A 27,005-nucleotide genomic window follows, 5' to 3' on the forward strand; every position below is an offset into this window, starting at 1 on the left:
TCATCACTGTAATACGTGAGTGCCTTCCAATAGTGCATTAAGTGAAAAAGATCACCAAAGAGCCATCAGAGGGTAACCGCTTTCTCACTCTTGATCTAAGCTGAATGCAAATAGGTGATTTAGAGGTGAAAAGCATTCTATTGCATTACCATTCCCTTTCTACCATCCACTCCCTCAGAAATAACAATTTAAGAGTGAGCGTTTTAGTCAAAACAAGCACATTTTAATTTCTTAGGCCCTGATCATTGATCTGTGTGAGTGGACACTTGAATGGAGCTTCTTGGTAATCACTGGGGCACTTGGTAATCACTGGACACAGTGTTAGACCTAGATGAGAGAGAACAAAGGCTTGTGTCCCTTCTCGAATAGTTAGTTCCCATAGTGCAAATTCAAAGAAGTGATGCAAACATCTCCTCTCACTTGTTCTAATCAAGTGCTGACTTCTGGGTATGTCCTCCCCCAGGCTGAAAGGAGCGAGATAAGATGATGCTGTTGGTTTTCATCTCTTCGTCTCTAAGGCTTTGTCTACACTCCCCTTTTATTGGTAAAACTTTTGTTGTTCAGGGGTGTGAAAAAACACACCCCAACCAATATAAGTTTCGCTGACAAAAGTGCTGGTGTGCACAGCGCTCTGTCAGCAGGAGAGGCTCTCCTGCTAACAGACCTAGTGCTGCTCGCTGGGGGTAGTTTAATTATGCCAGCAAAGAGCAGCTACACGGATACCCTTACAGTTGTGGTGGTACAGCTATGCCGCTGTAAGGTCTGTAGTGTAGACATAGCCTAATAGGGAAAAACATCCTGTCAGATATCGTTCTACTGCTGCTTTCTTGAATTTTATAAATCTGTTTTTTAATCAAACTGTAAGACTCCCTGCTGGAGAGTTCCTACATGGAAGGTGGCTTCAGGTTACCATTCCTATATAGCATTAGGTATTTTTAAGCCTTTCAACAACTTATCAAACAAATGTATGGTTTCAGCCACAGCCACTCCAGCAGTCCCAACTGAGAGCCTGTTTTACTTCGTATTGTAATCTTCACATGGTGAATAGAGTGTGTTTTCACACATTGTCTAGATTCTTTCTTTGTCTCCTTCTGGTGTTATTCCAGAAGCAGTTTTCTTATCCACATTTAAGACAGAGTTAAACTTTCTATTTCCTTTTGTATTTCAAGCCTGTTACATTTTTATCTAGATACCACTTCAGTAGCAGAGGCCCGTCATAACCCTAGTATAGGAGAAGGAAGTGTTGGAGGATTAACTGGGAGCCTGAGTGCAAGTGGCAGCCACATGGATAGAATAGGAGCCATTCGGGACAACCTGAGTGAAACTGCTAGCACTATGGCACTAGCTGGAGCTAGTATAACAGGGAGTCTGTCAGGAAGTGCAATGGTCAGCTGTTTTAACAGGTAAGACACACACTTTCTGCTGTTCTGGTATCTAGCTTTAAATGTGAGGCGAGTGTAAGTGTGTGTGTGGGGGGGGTGTCACTATTCTTGATATTCAGATCATTTCATGTTTAAAATAAGATGGAGTAAAGTTAATTGTACTTTCCCATAATTCACCTGTATCTATGATGTCACAATTTTAAATATCCTAAATATGTCTGTGTCCTTGACAGGTGAGTCCACTAGCTATAATTGTTTACTCTAACCCACATTTAAAATACCCAATGAAAAACTTACCAGCATCTGTCTCATTTTATGATGAGTATTTTAAGTATCCATTCAAAGCTTTCAAATTGTAATTTTAAAAATAAGAATAATGTGCACATGCCTCAACTGAGTAACTGCAGAGTTGTATTTGTCCTCACCTCATTATGTCTCACCTAAAATGTAGATTGTAAGTGCTCTGGGGCCCAGGGACTGCTTCTGTTTCCTGTGAAGTACCGAGCACACCATGGGGTACTATACACTAATAAATAACGAGTGCTGTGATGCAGTTTATTTTGCCAGTATTTTATATACTAAGAATATTTTTCTTTAACACTTTGTTCACTTAATCAGTTAAATGTTAGTATGCAAAGTCACACTGAAATCAGAGGGATTTGCATGATATCCATGCTGCAGACAATCTATAGTCAGAGCCATCACTTCTTAACAGACCATTAATAAACACAGATACTGAACGTGCGTGCCAGCTACTCTTCAGAATTAAAACTTTTTTAAAAAGGCAGAAAAACTGAAGTGGCCTTCAGTAAGGAGTGAATGACACCAACACCTTGTTTTAAGTCAGCCTAGTTTTAGTGTGTGAATAAAAGGGTGAGGCTGAGAGGATTTTTCTGACAGGCCTGAATGTGGAAATAGCAACTATAGTGTACTGCTGTGTTATATAGCTTATCCTCTTGGGTTCTGAAATCACAAGTGGATTGTGAAATGTTTGCTTCACAGAGGAGGATAAATTCCATATGCTGAAGCAATCCAAGATGCAGTATTATCTTCCGGCAATCTATTTGTTTGTAACCCAGGCTATAAAACAAATTCTTAACATTTTAATCTAATTATTTTTCATTATGGGCCATACTTACGCACACCAAAGTCATTAGAAAGATTCCCAGACTCCAAATGTGTAAGGTCAGGACTTTGCCATTTATTAGTAATATAATCATCCCAAATATGTAGCAGTAACGATATTATAGCACCCACTCTATCTTCACATAATCTCTATATGTCTGTATAAGAAATCAAAAACTTTTCTTTAACTGATAACAACATGATGCTATTATATAATTATTGGCTGCTTCACCTTCATACCAGATCCCAGATGCCCCTACCATTATGGCCTCACATCACAGTTACCTTTCTTTTGCCAAGAAGGTCTCTGGAGACCTCATCGCGGACCCAAAATGCCACTAATTAACTCCCGAGGAATCACTTCTGAGTAATCTGAAGCATGTAGCTGCTTTGTTGGCCATGCTCCATTCTCCACCCCAGAGAAGGCAGAACATCTCTTGGGAGAAGTGTCAAAATCTAGCAGTGAGGGTGGAGCTCACCTTGTTTCTTTAGTACCATTTTTTGGTTTAAACAATTCAGATATCCAGGGTATGTTGAATTGGTAAGGACAGGATAGAAACCTCTGTTTTGACACTGTATACATTCTAGAGAGAGAACTTTTCAAGCAGAGATACTTTGCCTTGTACAACTGTCTTCTCCTTTACAGGGAAGAGAAGTACTTTTTAAAAAGAAAAAATAACAAATCTATGCTTCCAGTTCATTGTCAGAATGTATGGCTAGACAATAGGTAAAATCTCAATGGTATTTTAAACTGATTTTTTTCTTTACATACTTGCTCACACCTGAATTTGGGTGGTGTGGTTTCTATAATTCTCCTCTGATGGTTCATATGTAACATCACTATCACAGAAAGCAGAATAAGGAATGCAGCTCCCTGTCCTGCATTCCTTGATTAGCAATATCTTCTATTATTGCAGGAGGAACATGGGAAATTAAATGGCCTGAACTTAGATTTTTGGCTGGCAGAAACGGTCTTTGCACTTTTTAAATTGTGGTAGTCATCTCTTGGTTACTAAATGAAGGGTCTACAAAATCTGGAAACCTTAATCTGGAAGTCTCTCATAATGCTCAATTTTCCTGGTTGACCTGCAACATTTTCTTTTGGTAGGCGGTTCATTTTTAGTTTACGATGAGTCTCATTTTCCTGAATTGAAGAGAGCGCATTTGTGACTGATGGAGCAAAAGAGAAGTGACCATTTCAGTAAATAGGTATCTTTCAGTGTTGGGGAGACCCTTGTCAACTGTTCCTGATATCACATGGTGGATAACTTTACAAGATGAGATACTGACTCTTAACCCAGGTATTTCAATTATGGTAATATTATTATGAAGGTAACTTTTGACATTTTCTTTTATTTGTTTAAATCTCTCCAAGGCTGGAAGTTCAAGCAGATGTGCAGAAAGAACGGTACAGTCTGAGTGGAGAATCTGGCACAGTTAGCTTGGGAACAGTTAGTGACAATGCCAGTACCAAAGCAATGGCAGGATCCATTCTGAATTCCTACATCCCATTAGACAGGTAAGAACAATATGATGAAAACAGAGAAGACTCATGAGTCTAGTTGATAAAGGATATTGCCAGGGTACTAGGCCAAATGACTTATCTTGATAAGGGATTCCATCTACAAGATTTACCTTCAGGATTATGCATATATATGTATCTTACACACCACAATTTACAACAGTAATCGGCAACCTGCGGCACCCGTGCCAAAGGCGGCACACAAGCTGTTTTTTACTGGCACGCTGCTGCCAGCCAGGGTCCCAGCCACCGGCCCCGCTCAGCCTGCTGATGGTCTGGGGTTCCAGCCGCCAGCCCCTTGCCAGCCGGGGTTCCAGCCATTGGCCCCGCTCACCTCGCTGCTGGTCTGGGGTTCCAGCCGCCCGGCTCCCTACCAGCCGGGGTCTGGACCTCCGGCCCTGCTCAGCCCTCCTGCCAGCTTGGGGTACCGGCAGCCAGCCCAGGGCTCTGCTCCTGGCCTGGGCCCAGTGCTCTGCAGCCCTTATCAAAAATTACACTGCAATTAGCTTAAAAACTTGAAAACTTAAAATATTACAGTAATTGTTAAAAAATGTATAATGTTAATAAATACATAGGTTTGATGAAACAAAGTAGTTGTACTTCTGTGCCTGTGCTTAATTTGTGTTTTCGATGATGTACCTTCTAAAAAAAATCTCGCATGTCTCACACCCCCAGAAAGGGCATCTCGTACCCCCATGGTGTGCTTGCACCCCAGGTTGAGAACCACCACACTAAACTGATAAGATCAGCATTTTAATTTAATTTTAAATGAAGCTTCTTCAACATTTTAAAAACCTTGTTTACTTTACATACAACAATAGTTTAGTTACATAATATAGACTTAGAGAGACCTTCTAAAAACATTAAAATGTAGTACTGGCACACGAAACCTTAAATTAGAGTGAATAAATGAAGACTTCGCACACCACTTCTGAAAGGTTGCCGACCCCTGATATACAATATCCAAGTGCTAGTTGCTGCCAGGCTAATGATGATAAACATTTGGGTGACTATATGTTCCCAATGGGAATACTGTCATGGTAGCACAGTAAATAGTTGGATCCCAGATTTTGTTTCCTTTTAATTAATTTTGATTTAAAAAACCCTTTTAAAATGTATAAAACGATTTGTTTAGAAAAAACCTTGAATATTGCAATTTAACATTCTTGTCATGTCATGCACATAGAAAAGAGACAAGGGCATGTTTTGCTTTGATGATGAAACTTTTTGTAAGTTGTCTTAAAGATGGATGCTTTGACCATTTATTTCATGTTCTAGGGAAGGCAACAGTATGGAGGTGCAAGTTGATATTGAATCGAAGCCAGCTAAATTCAGACACAATAGTGGAAGCAGTAGTGTTGATGATGGCAGTGCTCCAGGTCGCAGTAATGCTGGTTGTTCATCGGCCTGCTTGCCAGAAAGTAAATCTAGTGCCACCAAGTGGTCCAAAGAAACAACAGCAGGAAAAAAATGTAAAGGTAAACTGAGAAAAAAGAGTAGCATGAAGATAAATGAGACCAGAGAGGATATGGATGCTCAGTTGTTGGAGCAACAAAGCACAAACTCCAGTGAATTTGACTCTCCCTCTCTAAGTGACAGTATCCCATCTGTAGCAGATTCCCACTCAAGTCATTTTTCTGAGTTTAGTTGCTCTGATATGGAAAGTATGAAAACCTCATGTAGCCATGGTTCCAATGATTATCATTCTCGCTTTACAGCAGTTAGTGTTCTCCCTGAGGTAGAAAATGACCGTTTGGAAAACTCTCCACATCAGAGTGCAATTCCTGCGCTTGCTCCACTGGCCCCAAGCGCTGAAGGTCCACAGCTGAGTTATATTGCTGAAGAAGGTGTTAATAATGGAACTTCAACTGACGTAGGGGTAGGTCTTGGTGAAACACTGAAAGAAACAAATAACAACCATTCACAGCAAGCTGTGGAATTAAACACTGCAATTCAGACTGAAATTTAGACCTGTAAGTGCTGCAAAAATAGATTGACCACTAAAGAACCATGTCTGAAAGCTGGTTGAACTACATGTGACTACTGTAAGTTTCAAGTGGCCAGCAGAAGCAAGGTTTTGATGCAATTACATTTTATATATGCCTGTTTAGTAAGGCAGAATGCTTCATGTGGATCTTGTTACAGACCTGTATGAAGTATATGAAGGCTTTAACAAGTGCATTACAACAGGACAATATGTTCATGTTTTGTATTGTTGCCACAACTTTGCTTGAAAGTATATACTTGTGTAGTCAGATAAACAATTGGCTCATTCATAATATGTTAACTGCTAAATTGAACAATCTGTACTATACTGTTCACTTGCAAAATGTGGGGCTTAGGATAAGTGGGTGTTAGGTCAGCAGTAGTAACTTAATGAAACTGTTCTAGGGTGAACACTAGTTAGAGGAAATGAGAGGGTCGCAGAGACCTTAACAGTAATAAATCTTTGTCAGTACTAAATATTTGTACTGACCATTTTGCCTCCTAACTGGACACAAATTTCAAATGTTTGCATTTAGAATGAATCACATATTCAGAGCTGGATGCAGCCTGTTTCAGAAGTGCTTGTATACTTGTACACCTTGAGCAAGGTTATGGCATTTTGCATAATTCTGAAATAAAGAAAATTGGAACTTAATATGTGGTACAAAGGTGACATTTCCTTATGAAGAACAACGGTCCAGGTAATTCAATTATATATGCATCAGATGGCAACAGATACGGCTACATATACTGTATAAAAACTGTAAAATAAGAATCCATTGACTTGTAAACATTGCAGAGAAGCGGATACAGTCACCTTTCATTAGTGGAAGAACAGTGCCCCTTTGATTCTTGGTGCCTTTGGAATAGACTGGGTTTTAAGTGCCTGGTCGTTTGAGGATTTTACTGTAACGTTTTCCAGAATGTCCTCTTTGACCACCTTGGACTATAAAGGAAAACTTTATAGAAAATAAAATGACTGTGGTAGATAATGTGTATAATAATAAAGAAGTATTAGCCTACCAAAGACTCACTCAGGCTTAGTGGATAACTTTTACATGACATCTGTCTGCAAAACACATGAACATCTTCAGTCACAGAATTAAAGCACAGTGCAGAGCTTGCACAAGTACAAAAGATGGGTTCCAAATCTGACTGGCTTTTCTTTTTTCTTTTGCTTATGGAAGATAAACAACTAAACACAAGCTGAAGTTGGCAAAAGCATCTGCACTATTACAATTTTTGCTGCATAATTCATTAAACTGAAAAAAAAATTGTGGCTATCAGAATAACAGTTAACAATGTTCTGTCTTGTGTTCCTTGTAAGTATTGCCATTATGGTGCTACCAAAAGTTTGGTATGGTAAAAAGAAAAATGCCATGGGCTGCAGTCCTCTTCCATGACTTATCCCCACCAATTTCATTAATATGCTTATAACACTAGTGCCAGTTATGTTATTTGATAATGCTTGTTATGGTATTTGTATATTTGCAATTCAATTTTGCTCAATAATATGCGTGTAAACTGCATACCTGAAATAAATGTCTACATAATAACTTTTTAGTTGTCCTTTGTTTAGTGCACAAGTGGCCTTATAAGAATGTGACGGTTCATTGATGACTCTTTTCTACAAGGAGTGGTGCACTCTCCTTTCCCATTGCCTTTGTTCATATTCATTTTGCTAGGTATAGCTTCAATGGGAGGTGAAAGTTTCTGGTACCCAAAGTATTTTTTCATACTATTGCAAGGTGACCTTGCTTTTTTCTTCTTCTCTCCTGCCAAAGTAGTGACCCGCATTGCCACTTCAGTAGGCAGGAAAGTAAATTGTTGACTCAGAGGACAGAAATGTCGTAATTGTTTGACAGGAACATATGCTATTTTTCCAACATATAGCAAGTGGGCTGACAGCTAGCCACTCAGTTTGCTGATCACTTACCATTTTTCCCTTAGAAAATTAAACAAAAACCCCTTCCCCTTCTTCCTTCACCTGAAACAAAATCCTATGAGCCACTCAGAAAGCAGTTTATCGTAAGTACAGCAAACTTGAACAATGTTTATGGATAACCAGGTTTCTGATTGGCTGAAGAGCACATTCATTAGGTCTTTTCCCTTCGTCTGTCGCAGTATGGTCAATGATATAGTGAGAAACTGTCATCTAACAAAAGGAATAAATGTGTCCATCCCATTCCCAAACTGTACGTGAGCAGTAATTTTCTTCAAGGGATTCTGGTAATAATAACAAATCACAAGAGTTAGCGTTATAGTGATGATGTTCTCACCAGAGTAATTGGAAGTAAATTGTCTTTTATATTTGTAGATTATACTAAATAAAATGGTTAACTTTATTTTTCTATATCTGTTCTATGTTATTGGCATTGTCCCTCTTCTGTTTCTTTCATTATTGCTTTTATTTGCTTCATTTTGAGTTTGAGTTTTAAAACTAAGTACATTGGTACTGAATAATATTAACTTCTTATTTTGGTGAACATCAGGATTTACTGAACTATGATAAATTGACTGAAGTGAAGCTGTCGATGTTCATCTAAATGTGAAGTTAATATGCATATCTTGGATGTTATTTTCAGAACTATTATGAAATCTCTCCATCAAGGTCATGAATTCAAGTGCAAGAACCACATGGCTGTCTTTTTAGTCAATCTTTTTGAGGCAGGAGTTTCTTGTTGCATTTAACAAAGAATGTAAATCTGTTATTGGCTTTCATTTATTCTAAGATTAACGTTGCATCCATCATTTCATATAGTAGCAACAAAGTAACTGCAATCTAAGATTGCTGCTGAAACTCAACCACTGATGTTAAATTCCATATTTTTAAATTCAGGTATGTTCTCTGAGCTATTTTACAATTAGAGTTTAGCTGTGTATTGGAAGGAAACTGAATTCCTAGTAGCGTCCACTATATCAGAGAATTGTTGATAATTGTATCGCAAGGACATATAGGATCGATCAGCATTTTATTATTGATGCTTAAAGTAAAAAATAATTCAGTATGGTACCTTTAGGAAACTTTAGACATGACTTGAACTCTTGTTCCAGTGACTCTCACTGAAATTTTTTCATTTTTGGAAATTGTTTCAGTGTCTCCTACAAGTAGATAAAGGTTAAGCCATTAAAATACCTGTTCTATGCACGTTTGGATATGTTTCTGAATTGGAACATTTGAAATGTTGCACAAACATTAACACCACCTCTAATTAGATCAGCTGCAAAATTTATGCTCACCTGAGAAGACTAGTTTTTTGTGACGGGTAAACATTTTTTCATTATAATCATTGATTTTGTTCCACCCTGCAGTAGCAAATTTTTCCTACATTTATGCAAAGCTGAAGTAGTTAGCCGTTTTAAGCATATAACCTTTCTTGTGAGTACTAAATAAATTAAACTAGAGTATGGATTCACTCAATGAGGGGGAAATATTTGGAGGAAGAAAGACGCTACTATGTAAGGTTACCAGCTTAGGGTACCAGCTAAGGGTTCAGAGTTTTTATTCTCTCACCCAATGCCCAACTTCTTGGTGGTTCAGGCTGCTTCGGAAAGGTCCAGGCAACAACATCACGGGTCAACCCCTGTGGACAAGGAGGGTAAATGCTTAGACTTGCTGGGGGAAATGGATTTCTCATCCTCCAGTCTTTAGGAGAGCTAATTATCAAGTGGTATTGGCTAAAAATGATTTCCTGAACTATGCTAAGTTTGAGGAATTTACCAACAGTCTCCCACAGCAGGATCATTCTCGTTTCCAAGCTCTGATAGAGGAAGGAAAACTAATAACCAGGACCACTCCACTCTGCATTCGATGTGGTTGATACTTCCTCTTGAGCCATGGCTACTCCCATTGTTATGCAAAAAGACTCCTGGCTCCATGCCTCAAGGTTTTCCAAGGAAGTTCAGAATACTATCAAGAGATTCATCGAAGGGGATGTTCATCTCTTCAATCAGAAGACGGATGAGTCCTACACACCCTGAAAGACTCTAGGGCTACCCTTCGATCCTTGGGTATATACACACCTGTCCCTAAGAGGAAGGTCCACAGACAATCGACCTCTTCGTGGTAGAAGGCCCCAATACATCTACCATCAGAGACCCTATGAACTGCATAAAAAGCAAAGGATTCAAAAATCCCACTTCCCTGTGCCCTCCACATCGACAGCTCAATCCCAGCCTCCAGCCTGATGGTATTTTTGTTGCAAGCTTGAATCTCATTCTTTTGGTTTTGACATGCCCCCACTTTGAACACTTAGCAACTTGCTCCATGTCCCTCGTCTCCATGAAGATTGCCTTTCTGACAGCCATCGTGTTGGCACAGTGATGGCAGACCCTCCATACACTGTATTTCACAAAGCTAAAGTTTCTTCACATCTACACCCCAAATTTATCCCTAAAGGGATTTGGGAATTTCACCTTCACTAATCCATTCATTTGCTTGTATTCTTCCTGAAACTGCACACGTCTACAGAAGTGCATAGGCTCCACTCCCTAGATGTTCAAGCTTTGGTCTTTTACCTGCAGAAAACCATTCAGAAAGGCTCCGAGGCTGTTTGTTGCTACAGCGGAGTTGGTCAGATGGCACACCCTCTCCACCCAGAGAAGTTCCAAATGGATATTGGGCTGTATTCTACTCTATCAGATCTTGAACCTCCTCCCTTCGGTGGTACAAGTACACTGCACAAGAGTCTAAGCCATGACTGTAGCATCACTTCAGGACATACCCCTCCTAGACAACTGTAAAGCAGCCACATGGAGCTCTAGCCACACATTTGCAAGACACTATACTCTGGTACAAGACTTGGTGGCTGCTGCTGCCTCATTTGAGATGGTAGTTCTCTACTCAACCCTACCATTCCCATCCTCGCACCCTCCTCCTACTTAGGCACTGGTTGTCAATCACCCACCAAGGAATACAATAGGGACCATCTTTCAAAGAAGAGGAGGTTACTTACCTGTAACACATCTTTCAGATGTGTGGTCCCTATCAGTATTACCACTAACTACCCTTCTTCCCCTCTACTTTTGGATCTTATCTGATTCACAATGGAGAAGGAACTGAAGAGGTGTTCAGTCCACACTGCCCTTTATCACCTCGGTCGGGAGCACAAGGCAAACCAGAGCACATGTGGGGAGTAACATGCTAGTTTCAAATTCTCCGACTCCGGGCGCATGGTGCACATGCGTAACCCACAGTGGAATACATATAGGGACCCCACATCTCTAAGAACCTCCAGTTACAGGTAAGTAACCTCCTCTTCTAGATTTCCTCCTAAAGCCTATTCTGCCTCTTGTGCTAGTTTTGTTTTGTAACTGTCAGTGTAACAAATTAGAAATAAACTTCTTAAAATTGTACCATGTTTAATTACCAAAGTTGTAATTAGCTTCTGCTGCCACTAGAGGTCAGTTTGCAAAGTATTTTTATCATACAATGGAGACTTTCTACGGAAACGCAAAGAACAGCAGAATCTATGAAACTTGAGATCTATGACATAACTGAGGAAGTGATGAAATGCAACATTCAAAATGTCTCAATTCTATTCCTGGCTGTGCCAAGCATCCTGTGTGACCTTGTTCAGTTTCATGTATAATACACAAGATTTATTTCAGTCTTCATGAAGCACTCAATTCCAGTAGTGGCTTGTGGCCAGTGAAGGAATCATAGAAATGTAGGGCTGGAAGGGACTTTAAGAGATTATCTAGTCAAGGCCCCTGCAGTGAGGCAGGACCAAGTAAACCTAGACCATCCCTGACAGTTTTCTCTAAAGTTATTCTTAAAAACTTCCAATTATGGGAAGTCCTTAACTTCTCTTGGAAGCCTGTTCCAGTACTTAACTACCCTAATATCTAACTTAAATCTCCCTTGCTGCAGATAAAGCCCATGACTTCTTGTCCTACCTTCCATGGTTATCAGAATGTCATGTGAACTGTGTCAAAAGCTTTGCTAAAATCAAGATCTATCATGTCCACTGCTTCCCTGCAGCCAATAGGCTAGTAACCCAATGAAATAAAGAAATTAATTTGGTTTTGCATGATTTGCTCTTGACAAATCCTTGCTGGCTATTACTTACTACCCTATTAGCTGTTAGATGCTTACAAATTGATTAATAAGTTGTTTCAGTAGCTTTCCACATATCGAAGTTAGGCTGACTGGTCTATATTTCCCCAAGTCCTCTTTAAAGATAGGTACTATGTTTGCCCTTCTCCAGTCAGGCCCTTATCCATGAGTTCTAAAGTTCCAAGATTGCTTCAGCTAGTTCCTTAAGTACCCTAGATTAAAATTTTTCAGGTCTTACCAACTTGAACACAACCGATGTATCTAAATATGCTTTAACCTGGTCTTCCTCTATTCTGGCTTGTGTTCCTTCCTCTTCGTTAATATTAATTGGGTTAAGCATCTGGTCACAATTAACTTCTTTAGTGAAGACCAGCAAAATAGGTATTAAATATCTCAACTTCCTTGCTCTCATCTGTTGTTTAGCTCTGCTTTCCTGCTAAGTGGTGAACCTACACATTCCTCAGTCTTTCTCTCACTCCTAATGTATTTCTGGAACCTCTTTTTATTGCTGTTTTTATGTCCCTTCCCAAGTGTAACTCATTTTATGCCTTTCCCTTTCTGATTTTGTCCCCACATGCTTGTGCTATTCTTTTGTACTCCTCCTTAGCAATTTATCCAGGATCCTACTTTTAGTAGGATTCCTTTTTGATTTTTCAGGTCATTAAACAGTTGAATCGACAAAGCACTCTTACCTTGTTAATCGTTGCGTCTATTTAGGGTAGCTATTTTGGCATTTCCAGGGTGCCACTCACTGTGGTATTCAGGTACCAGCACTGTAGATGTGGTTCTGATTTTCAGTGTCAGTGTAGTAGGTTTCTTTCTGCTCAGTATGTTGTGATGCACTTCTGCTATGCCATGGTCTAGGGCAGTTGTTTTCAATGCCATAGTGTAACAACATGCTAAAGCAGAAGCTAGTTTTGGTTCCTCCCCCCTCAAGCAGTCATAAAGAAGTGGAGAGTGATCATGCCTTTCTTGGATCTGCTTCTGATCTGGGGTACTTGGAACCATTCATGTGTGATGTTGGGTGATCACTTAGGCCACGTCTGGTGTAAGTAAGGGTATTTTAACATGCATCATTGCCAGGAGGTAGCACTTCAGCCATGTCCATCTACCATGCTTGCACTTTCTATGAGACACTGACTAGACCTAATGTCTACCCCTATTTTAAGTACAGGGAATGTCACTCAGATAGAAGAATCCACTAATGTAGAATGAACTGAGTGTATTCATCAAGTATTTCTGGAGCAAATGGATTGGGTGCATTGAGGAGAGAAGGGGAGGTTTGCAAACTAAACAGCCTTCCAAATAGAGCAGTATCACATCCAGCTGATGAGTCAGGCTCTTGGGCATTAATGACTGACTTGAGTCCTGGTATGGTTCCTGTGCCAAACTGTAATGAACCACCTGTGCAAAAGCAGTAGCAGTGCTCCCAGCTGACCATACACTAGTATTACTGAAAATGTCTCTCACTAGCTTGTAAAATGCTGTATCAATGATTAATAATTTGTATTTCTCTGTGACTGTAGGGAATAAAATCAAGCTAGGGAAGGGGAAGAAGCACCAGCTAAAGCAGAAGCCTAAATGCAGAACCAGCAGTAATGCCACTTGCGACTTCTTATCCTTGCCTGTGGAATCAGACCCTGTGAAACGTCAGTGAATGTGGAATTGCCTTGGGAGCTGCACAAGTACTGAATGGCACCATTCCTGGCTCATGTTCTCTTTCAGTCCTATTGTATGATAGGCCAGCTAGGCCCCTAGCCTTATTTAATCCTGCCACAAGCCTGTGCTTACAACATAAAATTGCTATTAATGCTGAAGTTTTCCTTCTTTGAAGTGCTATGAGTTTAAGGGGAGCAGAGAGATCACCTACTTAGCTGGGAGCCAGTGCCCTCTATGAACACAGCAAGAGAAGCCACGCCACACACATAAAGCAAGGGCCCCATAGGCCTTTAATCTCCCCTCCTTTATGACTACTGGACTGGAGGAAGTCTCCAGTTACCCCCTCCTGCAACTAGATTTGTATTTTGGGGGCAGGGGAGGAGTTCACTTCTGTCCTAAATTAAAGTCCTGCGTGTGAGGCTGCTGTTGTCCAAAGCCTGAAAGTGAAATGATGGCTTCTGTGTTCCACATCACAGTAATGACACTGTCCAGTCTTGTTAAACTCACGCTGCTGCTTTATACAGCAGAGCAATAGTGATACTAGGGATGTGCAGACCCAGCAGGAAAGCATAGCAGCATGTACACCTGGAAGGTTGTCTCTAAAGGTCTGCAAACTTTGATTATGAAAACATGGCTTGCAGTCTACACTCACTAATACATTAGGCTTCCACACACACTGGAGAACACTTCCCCTCCAACCTTGAGGAAAAGATTTTTTTTAAGTGTTACTGCTTATTTTAAGAAAAAAGGAAAGGCCACGTAGCCCATTTGTCTAGATTAGAACCAGGTTAACTTTTGGCACTATTTACATACTAAGGTTGTGGCTGTAGTCATGAAACACTGTGACCTTGTCTAGACTAGCAAGCTTACAGTGACACAGCTGTAAGATCACTGGTGTAGCCACTCCATGCGGACAGGCAAGCGTTCTCCCGTTGGCATAAAGAAAACCCCTCCACAAGTGGTGGTAGCTATGGTAGTGGGAGAAGTGCTGCCACCAACATAGTGCTGTCCACACTGGCACGTCTGGTGATGTAACTATGTCACTCGGGGTGTGGTTTTTTTCATACCCCTAAGTTATGTCTACATATCACTTTTGTAGGTAAGCCCCAAGTCTTAGCAGCCAGATATTTATTTAAAGGGGTTTTAAATATGTTTCTACATGCGCCATTTGATTGTCCAGAATCACTCCTCATTAGCAAAACACATCAAATGCTGCTTAAGTTACTTCTAGGGGAATTCTGCACTACTGCGCACCTGCATAATGAATGAGCCCTGCATTTTTAATTTTTTGTGCAGAAAAAAGCTGCTGCTGAAATGTTGCTGCAGTTCTGCTTTTAGCCCACCAGAGAATAACTTCTGCAGTTCCACCTTTTATCCACAAGCGGTGATATAACAAAGCAGCAGCTCCCGGTCAGTGAGGGAAGAGAAAGAGCCTGCCTTCTTCGCAGCACCTGGCAGGCGAGGTCAGGAGACAGACAACATGGGGTGCTGGGGAAGGTGAGCAGACAAGGGCTCATTAGGGTTAGTGGGTGAGGACAGACTGGGGCAGGGGCTGAATGGGCGTGGAGGCGCAGGGCCACCTGGTGATAGGGGAGGGGGTACAGAGCTACATAGGGATGGGGTGGCAGGGTGGGGACATGGGGAGGGTGTACAGAGCCACATGGTGGTGGGTGTCTGAGTGGGAGGGGTGGAGGAAAAAATGGCCAGGGGGTGCAGGGACACATGGGGACAGGGGCCAATATGCCTGACTGAATGGGAGTGGCCAGGGGTCAGCCAGGGTCTGCATGGGGGAAGCTCCCTAACAATCCCTCCCTGCCCCCACACCAAAAAAACCCCATCTGTTCCATACTTTTCCCATCCATATCCAACAACCCTCCAAATTCACACCCAGATTCCTTCCCAGCTATTTACTTCCCTCTCCCTCAGTTTCGCCATTACTTCAGCTTCTGAGGAGTGTGGGAAATATGGTTCTGTGTTGTAATTTAATTACTCAGAGTGCTCTATTAATATGCCTAGTAAAGAATCTATTTGTCAAAAAAGATTTCCTGAATCTTTTTTGTTGTCTCTATTGTTATAGGCATACTTGTTGACAGGTATTTCTGAAATAAATTATCAAAAGTAATTGAAACTGGTGTGGTTGTGTTGTTTTGCCAAAGAATATGTGCAGAAGTTTTAATTTTTTGGCACAGAATTCCTCCAAGAGTATTAAGTGATTTAAAGGGAGGAGTAACTGTTTGGCACACAGCGGGTCAGATGCCACTGATGAACACTGATGCCAGTAAATTTTGTATTAGTGCAGTGAAGTGCTGCTACAACGTGGCCTTTGCAGTTGGGTCATGTTCCTGACAACAAACTGTATCTGAATGATCACTTAGCATACAGGCATCAAGTCTGGTACAATGACTCAGATTTCAAACTTTCTAAGTTATTCACCATAGACTCATGCATCCTGCCATTTGGGTTTGGGATAAAGGAATGGAGTAGAATTTTTTTTTAACAAATAATGACATAATTTCTATTATATAACTTAAAGGAACTCATACACTTTGGGTATGTCTACACTGGAGCAATAATACCCAACTCAGACATTAGTGTACGAGCTGAGCAATCTAGTGTACTAAAGCTAGACGTGTAGCCACCACAACTGGAAATCCCATCTTAAACCCTGGACCCCCAAAACCTCAACTCCTCAATGAAGGCTTTTGTTTGGGAATCTAGTTAAGTGATCATTTTAAAACAAGCTCTTAGTAAACAAGGCTGAGGCTAGAAGGTCAGGCAGGATTCCCTTGCCTTCATTAGTGGGGAATGACTGCAGCATCTTTAACTATGTCACATATAGTACTGCTGGAGTCATTTTATACATGCCGGTCTTTTTGTCCACTGTCCTTTATTTTAATGTGTCCTCTGGAGCATGTGCAAGAATTTATATTTAACCTAATTTGAAGGGGCACGTATTGCACCCCCACAGAGGCCTGGGGCCAGGTGGTGTTCACTCCCTCTCTCCTCCACCATAGGGCTGGAGGAGTTCTGTGCCCTCGACAATTGGGGAGGGGGACCTGTGCCCCTACTTGTCCCACCTTGTGCACGACCTTGCTTTTCCTCCAGGCAGACTGGCAGGGGGTCTCTGCTCTGTCCCTACATGACCACCACCTTCCCTCCACCTTATGCCTGCAAGAATCCAGTGTCCCTGGCCCGGCAGCTATGCAGGGAGCCCTCTGCAGCTCCCCTGTCATGGCCCCACTTGCCCTCTACCTAACGCCCAATCACTGCAGTCACAAACTGGGGGATGAGAAGAGAGAGGTTATATTCACAACCACATTTAGCAATGGATTTTTCTCATCAATTTCAGTTTGTCAGTTGAAAGCCATGTTTACCACCATCAATTTAAATTGAATCCTGACAAACCTAAGAATAATGGTACTGCCCTAAAAACTAAGGTGGGTTACCATGCATAACACCATTCTCATTTGCCCATCATTGCCCTGGGCTCATGGTGCTCAGCATTATGTGGAAGGGGAGCTACAATGAACATCTAGTACCTCTTTTTTTCCCTCCCTGGACGTGGAACTGTTCCCCACAGAGCCACTTTAGCACCCTCTGAAAACAACCACCATGTATGATAATAGCAGGGGAGGAGAATGGAAAGAGATCATTTTGGGTGAGGGTAGAAAAGAAATTGATAATGTGGCCCTGGGAGGAATGAGACCACAAAGGCTTAAGAGAAACACAACAAGAATTCAGAATAGGAACAAAGAATAAGAATAAAGCCAACAAGGACATTAGGAAAGTTGGGACTCAGCTCTCCACGGGTGATACAATGATGGAAGCTGCAGTGAAGATAGGGCTCAGGCGTTTTTAACTTTGTCATGGTGTTAAAAACTTAACCTTATCTACACAACAACTTCCATTGTTACTACAGCAATGGAGCTGACTGTTGACGAATACACAGCCAGGAGAAACTATTTCTGATGGACAGATTACAGTCAGTAACAGACAAGAATGCTGAATCAGGATGGGGCTGGAGCAAAAGGAAATCTTGACTTGGGTAACATCATCTGGTTATCACATTATGCTACATCAAAAGTTACAGTGATGTCTTAACTTTTTCTTTTAAACAAATCACATGGGTATTGCGAGATGATTAAAACAACTCCTGTCATACAAAACAAGGAAAAGGAAAAGGAAAATAGAGAAAGGAAAAAAAAAAGGATAGTTCCCTCTAAAAATTGGGTGTAATAAAGGCTACAATTCCTGCTCCATTAAGATTTTCTCCTCTACTGAAGGGTTTTCAAATTTATCCTTGGAAATAAGCACCTCAATCTACAGTAACATATAAAATGCTTGGCTTTCAGTAACATCCTAATAAAGAAGAAATTACTATTCCTTGTACAGGTTGTCATTTAAAAACTGCTTAAAGCATAAAAACCTTGCTCACTGCCTTTGGCATATTTCTTTAATTTCTGAAGAAGCTTAATATGCTATTGCAAATAGTGTTACTTTCATTTACACCAGGTAACATCAACACTTTCAATGCCAATGTCAACTCTGACTTGAACAGAATAGGGGCCAAAACACCAACATATAATTTTTTTTGCTTAAAAAGAGTTTTGCTCACCATGAAATGGATTCTTTGCTGCTGCCATTAGGATCCACACAGACCTCCCCCACAGCCAGTCCCAGCCCCCCACAACCAGCCCCCCACTGCTAAGCCCCAACCACCTTAACCTGGACCCCCTGCAGTCCCATTCCCCCTGCACCCGGAACCCCATGAGCCCCTGTGCATCCAAATCGAGGCACCCAAACCCAGATTACCACACACAGAACCCACTCACCCCACACCTGAATCCCCCCACATTAAGCCCCTCCACACTTGGATCCTGCTGGGCTGAGCCTGCCTGCCCCAAACCTAGATTAGGGGCCAGTGCTGGGAGTGTGTGCAAGAATGTCCCTCTCACTTCCTATCTTTGGTGCACTTGGCATGGAAGGGTAGGGCCCTGTGATGTTTCTGGGGCAGGCCCAGCCCTTGCGCTGTGTCAGGGGTGGGTTCATCTTCTCTGCCAAGTAGGTGTCCTGGAGGGGAGAAGTTCCCGGATGATCTCCCATCTCCATGCAGCCAGTGGCCTGTGCTCCTCATTGCCATGCTGGAGGCTCCACATTTATTTATTGACAAAATATGCAGAATTTTAAAATATTGTGCACAGAATTTTTTAGCACATGTTCTCCCCGTTGTGGGGGATCCGAAGTGCACAGAGCCAGCCATGGAGAAGTTGGTCCATGCTACCAGCAGCAGCATCCAGGGGCTGGCTGTGTTGAAATTGTGGCAGCTATAAAAAGTTGCAGTGTCTGCTAAAAACTGCGGTTCAAGCAACAAAATCATGGTCCTTGATTTTCTTACAGCCTTTGTCACTTACCAGACTACCAGAGTGGGCTGAACGAGGAGAGAAGCTGCTAACAGAAAGAAAATGATCAGGTAAGTAATTTCTCATTCTGTTGCACAGCTTCTCTCTTCATTCTTTACTCATAGGAAATAGCGAGCAGCAAGTCACAGCACTGGGGACGGGGGGCCGTGGGCAGAATGAGCAGAGTTTAATACTTATTGTAGAATAATAGGCAGGAATGGAAGTTCGTCCCATTTAAAGCAAGAGCTTTATAAACAAAGACGTTGTTATGTGGGAATCAACCTAGTAGCACCTTGCTACCAAAGGATACCTCTGTAAAGGAATGGAATCTTACTTGGCAAATCTTCCTCTGATGAGGCTCATACATTCTCCCTCCACTGCCTCTAGGGCAGGGATCGGCAACCTGCGGCATGCACAGGGCCGTCCTTAGGATTTATGGTGCCCTAGGCGGGATTATTAAACTGGTGCCCCTATGACTGACTTGCTCTTAGCAACACAAACAAACTTACAGTACTGGAAAACTTGCCATATGCACTTTATTAAAAACAGTTTAACTTAATTAAGCACACTGTAATGGCTGATGGACTAGCACTAAAGAAGTAGCGCTATAGAAAAAATTGTATTTATTGACAGAATGATGCAAATAATATAAAATTTTTTAAATTTGTCAACATTTTATTGGAAATTTCTATGAAGAGGTATTGAAACAAGGATTTGTTTTTAATTAAACAAATCTGGCTTTTTTGGCTGCAAAATCAGTAATAATGACATCGTATGACAAAGACAAAGTGATGTCTTGTTTGACTGCAAGAATAGCAAGACCAGTCAAGCATTCCTGACTCATTCTGGGATGGAGATAGTTTTTAATGAGCTTTAGTTTTGAGAAACTCCGTTCTCTGATGCTACTGTTACAGGAATTGTCAGCAGAATACGAGTGGCAATGTACACATTAGGATATATGTCAACAAGTTTGCTGATAAGAATAAACTGTACAATGTCCATCACCAATTTTGCATGTGGCAACACTGATGACAATGTACTCAATTCTTCATACAGTTCAAGTCCATTTAAATCAAAACTATCACCCTTCTTCAGAAAGCTCTCCAGGTTCTTTCACTTTGTCATTTGCTGCTCGTGTTTTCCTATTTCATTGAATTTAGTTATGTTATACAAAAATCCAAACTGTTCATGGTGTGACCTTTCATCAATGGTAGATATTGCTTTATCCATCACAACATTAAAAAATTCAACCTCAAATTTATTTTCTGGATCGTCTATGGGCTCATCTGTGCCTTCATATTCCGCTTGCTGTTTTTTCCTTGAAACTTGTGTCACGTTTGAACATGGAAATTTTGGTTCTATACCAAGTGCCTGTGCAAGCTCCCTTGCTGTAACCTGTGCTTCTTTGAATCAATTTTCTCTGTATTTCACTCAAAAGTCTTGTGCGTTGTTTAGTAAGGTAAGTGTTGAATCAAGCTGCACCATTGGACCCTGCATTATTTTGCCTACACTTGAGATTTTAGCAAGAATGTCATACCAGATTACGACAGATGTTAGAAACTTCAAGCTGGATATTTCAGAGGCCAATGACTGTGTTTCACTTTTAACTTTTGAATCTCTGGCTTCTTCCAAAATAGCAACCAGTGCTTCGTAAACTTCCTCAGATTGATGTCTCAACATTTTTGCACTTTCTACTCTGCTTTCCCAGCGCGTCTCAGATAGAGGCCTAATGGTAATACCATTGACATGTGCTTTGAATATCTGCCATCGTGGAGTGGAAGCTGAAAAGAGCATGTATATGCGTTGCAGCAAACCAAAAAAAGAAACCGCTTCTACGGAAAACTTGACCATATCACACAAAATCAAATTAAGGCTGTGGCATGCACATGGAACAAAAAAAGCTCGTGGATTTTCTGCCAGCAATCTAGCTTGCACGCCAGAAATGCATCCTCTCATATTGGCACCATTATCATAGCCTTGTCCTCTAATGTTCATTATGGACAATCCCGTTCGTTTTAGATCATCAAGGAGAGCTTGAAGAAGTCCAAAACCTGTAGTGTCCTCTACTTCTAAAAATGTGATAAATGATTCCTTAACTGTAATCTGTGCTGAATCACTAATGTCGACAAATCTCACTACTAACGACATCTGTTCTTGATAACTTATGTCCGGAGTGCAATCTAGAATTACGGCAAAATATTTTGCCAAAGTAACCAGTGAAACACTTTTGTCTCTCACTTTATCACTCATTAGCACGATCAGTTCGTTTTGAATTCTTGGTTCCAAATAGTGGTCATGTATTTCATTTTCAGTTACTCTTCGGAGATGTTCACTCATCACTGTGTCAAATTTTCCCAGAAGTTGTATAAGGCCCAAAAAAATTGCCATTTTTGGGCTGGAATAATTTCTCAACACTTCCTCTAACAGTAAGATTGTTTGTTGATAGATATTCAACAATAGATAATAGACGTTCAAGAACACGCCGCCAATGCTGCTTCTCTAACTCCAGCAATCTTTGATTTTGGGCATCAAGAGTTGTCTGATTTTTTAACCTTACACTCAGCTCACACCATTTGTGCATACTTTCATTGTGGTGTTGTGCCTTTTCATGTTGCGGTAATAGGTGACTAAGATTTTTCCAATTATTAATACCCATGGTTGCTATCTTAAAATTGCAACTATTGAAAAGCTTGCATGGGAAACAAAATACAGCATCTTTGCATTTAGAGTACACAAGCCACCATCTGTTGACAATTTCACCATTAGAAAGTCTTTTGTAGTAATTGTTTTCTGTGAATTTCCTACCTCTAATGTCTTTAGGATATTCAAGACCTTTTATTCTCCCAGGGCCTCTCTCAAGTATAATGGCACCGAATTCGTTGTTTAAAGACTGCAGCCATGCGCCAATGTCATCTATATCCCATGCTAGTACAGTTTCAACTGTTGTAATTTGTTGTTTTGTGTCTGCATCTGTTTCAAATGATTGTTCTGTGTGTTGTTGCATTTCTTGAGCTTCCTCTGCATAAAAATTTTCTTGGGCAGTTACTTAATGATCTTGATCAACTTTGTTGTTTTCATGACATACAAACTTAAGTAGAGAACCCTTCTGTGCTTGTACAGCTAATCCTATTTCATCTTTCCATTTTCTTTTTTGTGACCCGGAAAGTTGTTTTCGATATGACATAACTTATAAGGGTGTTTTTTAAAGAAATAATTAACTGTTTAAATTATCAGATCATCAGAAATATTATTTAAAATAACTAATATAGGATAGTCGTGAGTCTGTGACCTTGAGCTAGTGTGAAGACACCTCACAAGGTGCTCCGCCCTGACTGAGACACAGTAGAGTTGGACACCCATGTCATTTTTACAAAGCCACTTTTTAGTTTTAAATGTATAGTGGGCATCAGTCTTAATGTTAGTTACAACTCTCTATCAACCTTATACTGTAACTAGATCAATGGCATTATCCAGTTTAATCAGCTGGGTTTCCAAGCAGTGGGAAAATATAACCCTAGTTTTACTCCTAGGTAAAGCACAAAGTGACCAAAATGAAGTCAGCCCAGAATCATCTCCTCTCAATTAAGGCAGCACAGAAATGTGACAGGAGTCCTATTGTGCCTTATTATTGTTTGGAAAGACATTAGCAATAGCAGCACATTTTGGGCACGGCCAGAAATACATGACAAATCACTGCCTCTAAAGTTCCATCAAAACCTGACATTCTCACAGCTCCAGCATGATCTGCTGCACAGATTGTTCACAAGGAAGTGTCCCTGGCCTTTTAAACTCATATTAACCATGTATTTACTTTATGAAAGTTGGACAAAACATTGTGAAAACGTAAGACATTGGCTGCCCAACCTCTGGGCTGGCAGAAGCCACACTGACTCACTAGGAAAAAAAGCAAGAGACTCTGAGTACACCATATGGTCACTCTATACACTAGTAAGGAGCTGAGCATATTACAGTTGTTGGAGGGCTCTATTTAGCAGTAACAGGGCTATAGGAAAGCCAGTCAACATTTTTTGTTTCTCCGATGAAAACTGGCCCACTCCCTGCCCCAAACCAAACTTGTCACAAATAATTGTCAACTTAATTTTCTGGTTTTGGCTAAGATATTGATTTTTTTTAAAAAATATTGAAATTGGATTCAGGATTGTTAGCAAGCATTTTTAGCAAACAAAGTTGTTAAATTACAAGCTAAATGGCAACACAGTACAGCTTTCATGCTTGGCTCACCCCCCAGCCTGCTGGTCCAACAGCTGCAGTAGAGGAGGAGATAGGCAGAAAACTGCAGGACTCCAAAATCCACCTCTTAGGGTGCAGAGTGGCAACAGCAGCAACAGCAGCAAACCCTCAGGTCCGATTACATGCTCCGAGGGGGGGGGGGGGGGAAGAGGAGGAAAGGGGGGTGCTCCGTGGGGGGAGAGAAGAATGTACGTTATGGGGGCAACAAAGGATACCGCCAGATCCGCCCAGCCTGCCTCACCTCATGCGGGGGGAGAGAGTCACACTCACAGGTGAGTTCCTTTCTCCACCCCTACCCCCGCCCCTTCCCAGAGACCCCAGCAGCCAATCCCCTCCCTCACTCAAACTGTGTTGCATCCGGCTCTCTAGGACCCAGCAGCCCTGCTCTTACATGCTCCACTGCTTCCCATCTGTCCAGGCTCCCGACAGAATGGGTCCCTCAGCAGAGTGGTGCCCTAGGTGGCTGCCTATTCTGCCTATGGCTGAGGACGGCCCTGTACATGGCAAAGGCGGCACGCAAGCCAATTTTTACTGGCACGCTGCTGCCAGCCTGGAATACCAGCCACCGGCCCTGCTCAACCTGCTGCCAGCCTGGGATACCAGCCACCAGCCCTGCTCACTTCGCTGCCGGTCTGGGGTTCCAGTCGCCAGGCCCCCTGCCAGCTGGGGTCCAGGCCTCCAGCCCTGCTCAGCCCTCCTGCCGGCTTGGGGTACCGGCAAGCCAGCCCAGGGCTCTGCTCCTGGCCTGGGCCCAGCGCTCTGCGACCCTTATCGAAAATTACACTGCAATTAACTTAAAAACTTGAAAACTTAAAATATTACAGTAATCGTTAAAAAAAAATGTATAATGTTAATACACAGGTTTGATGAAACAAAGTAGCTGTACTTATTTGCTTGTGTTTTCAATGATTTACCTTCTAAAAAAATCTTGCATGTCTTGCACCCCCAGAAAGGGCATCTCACACCCCCACGGTGTGCGTGCACCCCAGGTTAAGAACCACCGCACTGAACTGATAAGATCTGCATTTTAATTTAATTTTAAATGAAGCTTCTTAAACATTTTTAAAACCTTATTTTACACACAATAGTTTAGTTATATAGACTTAGAGAGAGGGACCTTCTAAAAACATTAAAATGTAGTACCAACATGCGAAACCTTAAATTAGAGCGAATAAATGAAGATTCAGCAAACCACTTCTGCAAGGTTGCCGACCCTTGCTCTAGGGACTTCTATGAATAGTTTCCAAGGTGCCTGGCATGTCAGCTGGTGCAGGATTTTTACATCTTGTCTGCAGCATCTTTGAGGCCCTAAGGCATTAGCATTTTGGATAGAATGAAAAGAACAGGGTACAATAAACATATCTCAAGCATATAGAGTGCATATCTTTAGAGCTCTAGGAATACCCATTCATGCCACACACTTCCAAGAGTTAGAATAAAATAATGGGGGAGCTGTTTTCCAGGGTTTGTGGAAAGACGACAAAGTTACTCATCTTGTGCAGTAACATTGGTTCTTTGAGATGTGTGTCCCTATGGCTGCTCCACTATAGTGTGTCTGCATCCCTGCACTGCTGATCAGAGAACTTTGGTAGCAGTGTCCATTCAGCCTGCATATGCACTGCTCCTCACCTGCCATGAAGCTAGCCAGCGTGTGTAGGTGAACCCTTGTTGGATCATATTAAAGAGGTTCTGTATTAAAATCACAAATGAGTTTGATTCCCCATAGTTTAAATTCCAGGGTATTACTAATTAAGAGGTCTCTTGGTTTTTGGTACTGTTTCTCTCCCTCTATGTGTGAAACTTGCAAACTGCTAATTGTGTTAGTACATTCTAAGACAGAGTCTGTTCTCAAAGCAATTCTTTGTAACAACCACCACTCAAACACAGAGAGAGACTCAAAGCAATACGCTGTAACAACAGAAACAGCACCCAGAGATTCCCCGCCCTTTTGTTGTATTCATCTCGCTTTGTTAACAATTGTGATTAAAATAGAGATAGAGGATGTATGTGGATGGATGCTTGGTGTGGATAATAACTGAATGATCAGGGAGGTGCCAGGCTAAGAATCCAGTGTCCATCGGCTGAAGAAGGCGTCAAGTGGAAATAACGAGAGGACCCCCGGAGGGCAGACTGGAATCCACCCAACAGCCTCAAGAATGGGAGAACCAAAGAACAAGATAACATCTGGTAGCACGGAGCCGTCAGGAATGTGGTATCTGCTGATTGATTCAGCAACAGCATGAAGAAGCAATTCCCATAGACTGGCATAGGAAGAAATTCCTATAAAAATGGACTCTAGAAAGTGAGAACTTTGGGGTCTGATTCTGCAAACCAACTTCCAGGAGCATCAGATGAGCATCTGACAAGGCCCTGCTCCCTCCTCATGTCCAGGCCACCTGGCCAGTGGCTTGGCATGAGCAACTCTAAGGCTGGTAACTATGATAAAAACCTTGCAGAACCTGTGTGTGTGTGTATGAATGAATGTGTGAATAAATATGAGATTGAATGGAATGTTATAGCTATAACTAACTGCTTACTATGATTCTTTCTGTATTCACAATAAATGTGGTATTTTGCCTTTTCCCCTTTAATAAGATCCTGCTGGTTTTTATTTTATTGGTATAACACCCTCCTCAGTTCCTTTTCTACTGCAGTCAATAACAAGAACTCTGGAGGGTGGGGAGGGTGTGTCATGGAGCACCCACAGGGGGACACATCTCAAAGAACCATTGTTACTGCACAAGGTAATTTCGTCTTCTTCTTCGAGTAGTGTCTCTATGGGTGCTCCATTGTAGGTGACTCCTGAGCAGTGCCCAGCACTGCACTGTGGCACCGAAACTGGTGTCTGCAGCCGAGTGTACATACTGAGGACCTGGCATACAACTGAGGACAAACTAACAGGCCTGTAGTTTCCTGGATCACTTCCCCCCCCCCCCACCTTTCTTAAAAATAGGAAATATATTAGCAATTTTCCAGTCAGAGGGTATGACCCCCCCAGATTTACAGATTCATTAAAAATCCTTGCTATTGGGCTTGCATGTGCCAGTTCCTTTAATATTCTTAGATGGAGATTATCCAGACCCCCAAATTTAGTCCCATTAAACTGTTTGAATTTGACTTCCACCTTGGGTGTGGTAATTTCTACTTCCATATCCTCATTCCCATTAGCCACCCTGCCACTACCCCTAAGCTCTCTATTAGCCTTATTAAAAACTGAGGCAAAATATTTGTTTATGTGTTGAGCCATGCCTAGATTATCTTTAATCTCCACCTCATCCTCATTGCTTAGCAGTCCCACTTCTTTCATTGTTTTCTTTATATGGCTAAAAACCTTTTACTATTGCTTTTAATTTCCTTTGCAAGGTCCAACTCTGCTTGGCTTCTAGCAGTTCTCACTTTATCCCTACACTTTGACCTCCAAGAGGTATCTTTCCTTGCTGATCCATCCCATCTTCCTTTTCTTGTAGGCTTTCCGCTTTCTGTTAAATCACTTGTTTGAGATGCTCTCTCATCCAGCTTGGTCTGCAACCCTTCCCTATGCATTTTTTCCCCTTGGTTGGGATGCAGGCTTCAGATACTTTCTGTGACTTTGACATAAAAGTAATTCCAAACCTCCTCCACAT

The 27,005-nt window shown here is 41.5% G+C and overlaps 1 protein-coding gene and 1 pseudogene across 7 annotated transcripts in view; one reads left to right on the forward strand and one right to left on the reverse strand.

Moving 5' to 3' along the window:
* Window positions 1-15,231, forward strand: part of RNF19A (ring finger protein 19A, RBR E3 ubiquitin protein ligase) — a 94,074-nt gene extending 78,843 nt beyond the window's left edge. For 6 of the 7 annotated variants that reach the window (XM_074944035.1, XM_074944036.1, XM_074944037.1 and 3 more), the window contains 3 exons: window positions 1,190-1,403; window positions 3,883-4,026; window positions 5,308-7,485. In XM_074944035.1, the coding sequence (XP_074800136.1) occupies window positions 1,190-1,403; window positions 3,883-4,026; window positions 5,308-5,998 (1,049 nt within the window). In that variant the 3' untranslated portion in view covers window positions 5,999-7,485. Of the gene's footprint in view, window positions 1-1,189; window positions 1,404-3,882; window positions 4,027-5,307; window positions 7,486-13,599 lie in introns of those variants that run through there. The other variant, XM_074944040.1, reaches the window with a different exon arrangement.
* Window positions 15,232-19,873: 4,642 nt separating this feature from the next.
* Window positions 19,874-22,135, reverse strand: LOC141981218 (zinc finger MYM-type protein 1-like; annotated as a pseudogene).
* Between the last annotated feature and the right edge of the window lie 4,870 nt (window positions 22,136-27,005).

The sequence above is a fragment of the Natator depressus genome, chromosome 2 (genome assembly GCF_965152275.1).
Source record: "Natator depressus isolate rNatDep1 chromosome 2, rNatDep2.hap1, whole genome shotgun sequence".
In the NCBI taxonomy this organism is placed as follows: domain Eukaryota; kingdom Metazoa; phylum Chordata; order Testudines; family Cheloniidae; genus Natator; species Natator depressus.